General features: G+C 44.6%; 1 protein-coding gene across 1 annotated transcript; it reads right to left on the bottom strand.

Moving 5' to 3' along the window:
- Positions 1-4,106: 4,106 nt before the first annotated feature.
- On the bottom strand, positions 4,107-4,933 carry LOC122039729 (cytochrome c1-like). Its single transcript, XM_042599194.1, has 2 exons — positions 4,803-4,933; positions 4,107-4,676 (listed from the first exon to the last, which is right to left on the bottom strand). Exons 1-2 carry the CDS (start codon positions 4,815-4,817, stop codon positions 4,299-4,301), a joined length of 393 nt encoding a protein of 130 aa, XP_042455128.1. The 5' UTR covers positions 4,818-4,933; the 3' UTR covers positions 4,107-4,298.
- Between the last annotated feature and the right edge of the window lie 3,452 nt (positions 4,934-8,385).

Here is an 8,385-nt window from a genome sequence, read left to right on the forward strand (position 1 = left end):
GACGTTTGGCATGAAGTCCAGCTAGGTCGACGGGCCGACCGGATAGCTAGCACGAAGCCCAGACAGGTCGAAGGGCTGACCGAACGTCTGGCAGATAAGTGAATGTAAGTCACTGGAGGGGAGTGACTGTGAGGACGCGTTACCGGGAAGGGAACTTAGGTGTCGATCCGACTTAGAACCATTTCAGAACTCTAAGTCGAGATCTTGACTAGATTCCGGTCTCGAGGAGACGGAATCTAATTAATATTTTATTTAATGATAAACTGTGCTAACACTCTATTTTGTAGGATATATATTTGCCTCGGACTAACGTTTTCTTGTAGGTAGGAGACCGCTGGAAAACAGGGGGGTGTCCGGGCGCCCGGGAGGTACCCGGGCGCCCGGAGGCAAAAATTTATCCTCAACATCACCTTACCACGTGGAGCGCCCTGGTTGGCTCGGCTACGTCATGGTCAGGGCGGCCTGAAGGTTCCAGGCGCCCCGAACCTCCTATATAAGGAGGGTCAAGGTTGAAGCTCAATTCAGAACTCACAATTTGATCTCTTGTACTCCTGTGACGCTGCAAAGCTCCGACAACGCGTTGTTCCTCTAGTTTCTTTCTTTGTCGGTATTGTTTTATTATTGTCATTAGCATTCTTAATTTGTAATCAAACCTTCGAATTGCTAGTGAATTGCCCATCGAAAGCACCCTTGTGTGCGGGCCTTGGAGTAGGAGTCGACACAGGCTCCGAACCAAGTAAATCGAACTGTGTTAGCGTTGCTCTTTACTTTTCGCTTATACATTTTCCGCTGCGTAATCTCTCGATAAAGTTTAAAATCAATATTCACCCCCTCCCTCTATCAACTTTCACGATCCAACATTATGCATCATTTTGCATGATTGCATGCTGAGCAATTGTCGGCTCCATTGTTATTGAACACATCACCAGTTACATAATCTGCACACACAATCACTCATGGGTTAGTGGTATATCAGGCAGAGTGTGTGTAGTTTGCTCTGTTAGGGCTCCGCTGGTCCGCTCATGGGTAGCGATGACTGCAGCGTGGTAGCGGACAGGGATCCCTCCTCTTGACTATAACACAGGGAGATGAGAGCTTAGGCTCCCCCACTATATTTGAGGTAGGAGGATAGGTGTACTCCGACAACATCCTGTCCACTCGGCCACTCAGAAATAGTGATGGCAGAGTGCACAATTATCATAGCACTACCCACTCTGTCTCACCATCGCATGTGAGATGGCTAACTGGCGTCAGGGGTGCTCATGTCATTTGCATCATGTGCATGGATTGTATTTTTGTATGCTACATTTTGGTGGTTGCATATGATTGACATGCATAAAGGAGACATGATGTATTTGGTCTGACGACCCTACACTTAGTGGTATGGTTCATACCCTTACATTCGGATAGGAGGTTCTGGTGAGTACAATTTCTTCTATTATTCAATTTTGCATTACTTGTTATTGTTCAGGAGACTGTACTGCATGATTATTACTGGTAGTTATATTTTACTATGCATGTCTGTCGATACCCGCTAAGTATGTTATACTCACTACCCCTTATTTTTTCCTATTGTTTTTAGGTTAGCACATAGATCTATCATGTCACTTGGAGTATCCTGTCTATCGGTCCCACGTTACGTCCGACTATTTTTTATTTTACCTTTGCTTTACTTGTCTTATGTTTTGGTGGATTAGGTGTTGTATAAATTTGACTTTGTTTTTTTTTTTGGAGTTTGCTATGTGGAGTTGTAAATGTTTTGTTGTGGTTGTGTAAATCTAGCCGGCTAACAATCTTTGTTTGTAGTTTGTGTGGGTTTTCTTTCATTTTCCGATGTGTTTGTTTTTAGTACAACCAAGTGAGCTGTTAATATATATAACTGCATGGTTGTGATATTTTGTTCCATCCGAGTAGGCTGAGTATATAACTGCATGGTTGTGTATATTTCAACCATATGGGTTGATGTATAGTTTGTGGATGTATATATGATTCAGATTGTCACCAGTACAGGGGAGATGCTGCAGGATTTTTCCTCTGGCAGAGACTTCTTTGGGGCGTGACATGGTAAGTCCAAGTGGTTCAAAGGATTGACCGAACACTTGGCGAAGAAATCCCAACAGGTCAAGGTTGACCGGATGCTAGGCACGAGGAGTCCCAACAAGTCACGGTTGACCAAATGTTGGGCTTGGGGCACCTTAGACTTGACTCGGGTAAGCTAGGGTTAGTCAATTTGATCAAGTGATCAAATTGGACCCAACCTAATTGATCAGCTGATCGATTGGGCACAGTGCTGCGACAAATGGTAGCCCAATCTATCAGTCGATCAATTGGGTGCAATTGTCGCGGGCACAGAAGCTTCCCGAATCAATTAGTCAATCGATTGGGCTCCCCAATCGATTGGTCAATCGATTGGGGGCTAATTTTCTCACGGGATCGTGAGAAAGCCTGAATCGATCAGTCGATCGATTCAGGCACTTTCCAGAGAGCACATAAGAGGGTTGAATCGATCAACCGATCTATTAAGCCTCCCCAATCGATCAGCCGATCGATTGGGAGACAACCATTGCGCAGGATAAAGCTTTGGCAAGCATCTTCCTCCGGAGTTCTTCCTCTCCACTTCTTGCGATCATTCTCACAAGTACACACTAGATCTTGGAGGCTTAGAGAGGAGTGTTGGTGCACTTCTAAGCGGGTCAAGAGGTATATTCAAGAAAGAATAAGCAAGCTAGGGATTTGTAAATCTTGTAAGATTTGTATTATATAAGTTTGTTTTCTTTCTTCTTGTATTGTGAGTTTGTGCAAGCCTTCTCCGCCTTCGGTAGTTACCGTAAATGAGTGTTTTCATAGTGGATGAGTGAGTGAGGGTCGGATCCTTGGATTAGTCACCTCTTCTTGAGGTGGATACCAAGTAAATCCTAGTGTTAACGTTGTGAGTGTGCTTTGAGTATATTTCCACAGCATATTATCATCATCAAAGCAAGCAACAAGTGCACAATGAGCTATTCAACCCCCCTAGCACAAATCAACCCTAACATGTCTTACAACACAAAAAGTGTTAATGTCAGGCCAGGGAAGGAACCCCTGGTGTTGGCCCTCGACACACAAGTCAGTGATTCGATTGAGAGAAGAGAATGAAAACTGTAGTTACGAGTGTGTGCAAATAAAAAACATCACATACCTCCGTTTGTAGATAGAGACCTCCTTTTATAGTATCCTTGTTGTATAATACATGCATCTCAAAGCATTAGCATCCTTCCTAAAGATTTCCTAAGAAAGGGCAGACCATAAAGTGTCTCTGACACCTTTCCTTAAACAAGTTGATCAATCTCTGACTTGACGGGCTGGAAGCTTCTAAGAGACGATTTGTTGGCGGGATATTCTCTGTCCTTTTTGGCACAAACTTCTAAAAAAATACAATATGTCAGATAGTTGAGTCTCATCGTAGGCCAATTAACAGTCGCTCGACTGACATATTGCCAGCTCACCCATGCAGAATGCAGCTAATGACCTGTTCTTCACTTGGCTGTCATGTTGTCGGAGAGGCGCGCTATGTCCGATCGATCCTTATGTCTGATCAACAAAGATGATGAACCGGATAAATTAATATTTAGCTCCAAACTTCATCTGTAAATTACAAAGGACGATCATTCAAACGGTCTGCCGACCCTTCATGTTTGACCGACACTGCAAGCCCGCTCAACTAACATTTCCTGATCGACCGTCTCTAAATTTATCCGATTTTATAATTTTAACCGTTTAATTTCGACCTTCAATCCTTACTGCTTTAACCTATTTTTCCGATGGGTTCATGTTTACTACCGTATTAACTATTTTATGGAATAAACACGTGGTCAGATCATGATAAAACTATATATCTTCTCTCTGCTCATGTTTTTATTTCTCTTTTACTATCATTTCACTGTTGTTGCGATGCGATTTCAACACCGCGTACTTCATAACATTTTCTCCAATTAAATGAAAAATATTAGACGTTAATGGTTAGACGAGGTGATTTCAGATTTACCGATGGGTGATCCGCCTTAGACTTTACGTTAAAAATAACTTTTAAATCTAAATAACGATGTATTATTTAACACAAATGGCGATTTAAATCTAAACATGATTAATATATATATAAAACGAAGAGAGAATGATAAAAAAGTAAGCAGCAACATAAACAACTCTCACAACTCGCAATTAATACAATTAAACATCACTTAATTAATCTAATAGCACTATTAATCTTCCCCTGTTATTATAATAAAGAGCAAGCACGCCCTCACACCTCGCCACTAATCTCACTCCTCCTCCGGTGCCGCCGCCACCGTCTCCTCCGCCGCCTCATCGCCTTCCTTCGCGATCCCCTCCTCCGCCGCCGGCACCTCCTCCTCCGGCGCCGCTGCTGCAGGCTCTGGTTCTTCTACAGTGGACTCCTCCGCCTCCGGAGGAGCCTCTGCTTCAGCCGCCAGCTGTTCAACCTCGCCCGCCGCTTCCTCTTCGGCAACAGCCTTCTCCTCCGGCGCCGCGGCGGCGTCCTCCGCCGGGGGCTCATCAGCTCCTTCTCCGACTTCCTCGGCCTCCCCCGCGGGCGCATTGGCCTCTGCCTCCACAACGACCACCTCGGCATCGTCGGGAGCTTCCACCGTAACCTCAACGACCACCGGAGCCGATACCACCTACATCATACCACTAATTATAAGCTAAACTACTTCAAAGAAACTAATGAGAAGCAGCCGAAGCTGATCGATCTCGGTTTCCTGTCGTTATTTGAGAAAGTGACCGTGATAAAATGGAGGATTCACCTCAGCAGAAGCCATGGCTGCGAAGAACAGAGAAAGAAGTAAGAATCCGACGAGGAAGAGAAGAAGAATGGAGTGAGGTAGAGGAAGAAGAGAAGAGAGGCTATTTATAGGAGGAGAGAGTGGAAGGGTTTGCATGTATGCTTAGTATTTGGTGGATCACAATTATACTAAATATTTATTTTTATTTTAAAAAAAAATTGTTAAAATAAGTAGAACCTTAATCTTTTAAGAATGTCATATGTTGTTTTATGTTAAAAAAAAAATGAGAGAATGTACATTTTTTAATATTCATTGATTGAGGTGCTTTTTTGAAAATAAAATTAGAAATCAATGTGAAAGACAAGTTTTGAAAAATTTATAAATATGATACAGAATGTTTTAGAAAATTGCATTTTTTTTCCCTAACGCGTAGATTTTTGGAATGTTGGAGTAACGTTATCATTGGAGTGCCGCCGCATAATTACAGATCAGCCGTCGCGGCAATCGAGAATCCTTTTCTCTTCCACGCGTCTGTTTTTTATTCGTCCAATAGGCTGTTGCGAGTACGGCCATCTCTTTGCTGTTAAAGGACTCCCAAGCGGGGCCCACGCCAGCGCGGAGTCACGCGGCACCGCACGTGGCGGGGCCCGCCGTGCAATCCTGACCGGTGAAGCCGCACCGATCGAACGGCTGATGGTCCTCCTTGCCCTTCATGGGTAATCGAGCAGGGTACGGCTCCTTTCACGTGGGCTTAAATCTGATGTCTCAGAACGGACGGCCGAGATTTAGTCAAGGGCCGACCACTGCAGGGGATCTACGGACGCAGAATTTTGCTTAGCGACAAACGGCACCGACCAAGCGTTTGGCCTGTCACGGTGGCCATCGGGCCCCATTTGTCCTAATTGCCTGTCGCGGACCAAACACCAATCAGGAAATAACTTTCCAGCCAACCACTAAAAAACGAACAAGATCACTTTACAACCCTTTTTTTTTTTGTCCCCTGACTTGCACAGTGCAATCCCTCTCAGTTGTTTTCTCATCCTACTTGGCAAAGTGGCGCCGAAAGAGTGTCACCTTAAACCCTAAAAATGGTGATGGTCCCTTCACTCACATTGCCATATTGCTATTCACGTGCATAGAACAATCATAAGGTAAAGCGAGTTCCCGGAGTAATGACACAGTGACATGATAGGATGTCTTCTTAATTTTTAAAGTATTTAAGGATTGAATCATAATTTTGACAAATTAACAGATGAATACTTCTTAATAGATTATTGACTTAAAAACGTTAGACTAATGTACCATTGACTATAAGTATTTTTTAATTTATCCTAGTATCCGATAAAAAATTTTCATAGGATCATATCGATTATCTTCAAGATTAATCGACATATTCTCAAAATTAATTGATATAAGTTGAATACCTAATGCTAACTAAATAACAAATAAAAAATAAAATATAAAATATAAAATATAAAAAAATACAATAAGGTAAAATAAGCAATCCAAGTGTCATGTAGGATCGTGTTTATATAAAAAAAAAAAAAAGCTTATTAGTAAAAGTAAGCATTCAGATTCTAGGTTAAATCTTATCGAAGGTCATGTTAGAATAAGGGCGGAATCCAATATTATAAAATAGTATGATCCCGTCTAGAAGTTGAGAAAGTGGAACGGTCGAAATGATGTGGCTAGAATGCTGACCAAGTCATCATGATCTGGAGAAAAAAGAGGAGTGAGTTGTTATCCGGGTTGCCTTGGTCCCTGATACCCCGATGCTCGAGGCATGTCCGAAAAATATATAAGAAGCCAAATAAATAGTAGAATAATGAAATACGTGGAGAATAAGCAGGAAAAACGTACCCTGGCTCAAGGAGCGCCCTCTAGTAAACCGGTAAGCTGGTGGTGACACTGATTGAGTCGTCATGACCCGGAAGAGTAGATAAATGTAAGTCGGACGAAAAACTGGATCTGACGTTATGGAGTCGGATGTGACATGGATCCGGAAGGCAACTTGCAGGCTGAAATATGATAGCGGCATGTAGGCTTGAATATAATAACGCCTTTAAGGCCGAAACACGACATCGGGCCAAGGTCGGAACACGACGATGATATGGAGCCAACATAGAGTAGCAGCTTGATGGTCAAAACATAATAGACGGCACGAAGCCAGAAAAGAAGCGGTAATGGCCAAAAGCGGATCAAAGGTTGGCGGCAATGGCCGTGAAGTTGGTAGCATGATCGGCGAGGATGACTGCCCAAAGACAGCGGCTGCTAGAGAGCGTCTGGACAACGGCCAACTAACTGCGAGGGTGATTGCCCAAAGGCAGCGGCTGCTAGAGAGCATCGGGCTAGCGGTTAGCTAACTGTGGACACCAAAACGGGGCAAAGTCGGTGCGTGAAATGTTGACACATGGGTCGCTAGCATGCGGAGGCTGCCGGTGTGGGAGGCTTGTGGCTTGAGGCACCTGCAGGTGAGAGGAGAGGAAGAGGGGGTTGTCGACGCTGACATCGACATAGAAAGGAGGCAGCGGCGAGGAGGAGATGATTGCGACGTTAGGGATAGGTGAGGCATGAGAGCACGGTGCAGCATGCTTGAGGTCAGCATGGAGAGGGAGAGGGAGGCGGTTGCTGGCATCGGTGGCGTCCGGAAGCAGCAACGGCAGTGGAGGCATGTGTGAACAGGAGAGAGGGGGCGATGAGGGAGACAACATGATGGCGTCGGCGTCCGTGAGTGAGGTGGCTGTCGCTTGAAAGGACGTCAGAGGCGACGATTGTCCCATGCCTCCCTGTGGTGGTGGCCATCGAAACTAGCAAAAAGCCCTCCCTCTCAAAGCCTCCCTTATCCTTTAAAAAAATCCTAATAGTGATTTAACCAAAATTCCCCTCTTCTTCTCCTCAATTCCTTTGGGGTCCCCCAGATACCATCTGCATCACAAGTTTCCCCTTTAAATTTAGTCGAAGGAGGCGTGAGTCTGACTAACTAAACAGTCAATCACAAAGATTGAATCACTCCTGAGTACAGAGTCCGATCGTTGGGTTTGTGGTATAATGTCAAGCTCGTAGCTATGACGATGTCGATCAAGCAGCGAAAGCGGTGTCGAGCAAGTGACAGTAGCGATATCAATCGAACGATGATAGCGATGACGAGCAAGCAGCAGAAACAGTACTAAACGAGTGTCAAATGAGACAAGTACCGACAAAGTAATGAGTGAGGCAAGTGCTAACTGAGAGTAGATCCCGAGAGATTGAAGGGCATGGAGCCTATATAATCGATGGTGAATGGGACCGAAGCCTGTGAACTGGGCAGGCGTGGAGTCTGAGAACTATGCGGGAGGATAACCCATGAAATCGAAGGCAAACGGGAAAGAAACTCATGAGCCGAGCAGGCATGGAGCCCGAGAACTAAGCGGGAGCATAGCCTGTGAAATTGAAGGCGGACAGGAGTCATGAGTCGAGCGGGTATGGAGCCCAAGAACTAAACGAGAGCATAGCCCATGAAATTGAAGACAAACATGAGTTGAGTGGGCATAGGGCTCGAGAACTGAGCAGGAGCATAACCCATGAAATTGAAGGCTAACGGAGCAAAATCCATGAGCCGAGCGGA

Source organism: Zingiber officinale, chromosome 2A (genome assembly GCF_018446385.1).
Source record: "Zingiber officinale cultivar Zhangliang chromosome 2A, Zo_v1.1, whole genome shotgun sequence".
Lineage (NCBI taxonomy): Eukaryota > Viridiplantae > Streptophyta > Magnoliopsida > Zingiberales > Zingiberaceae > Zingiber > Zingiber officinale.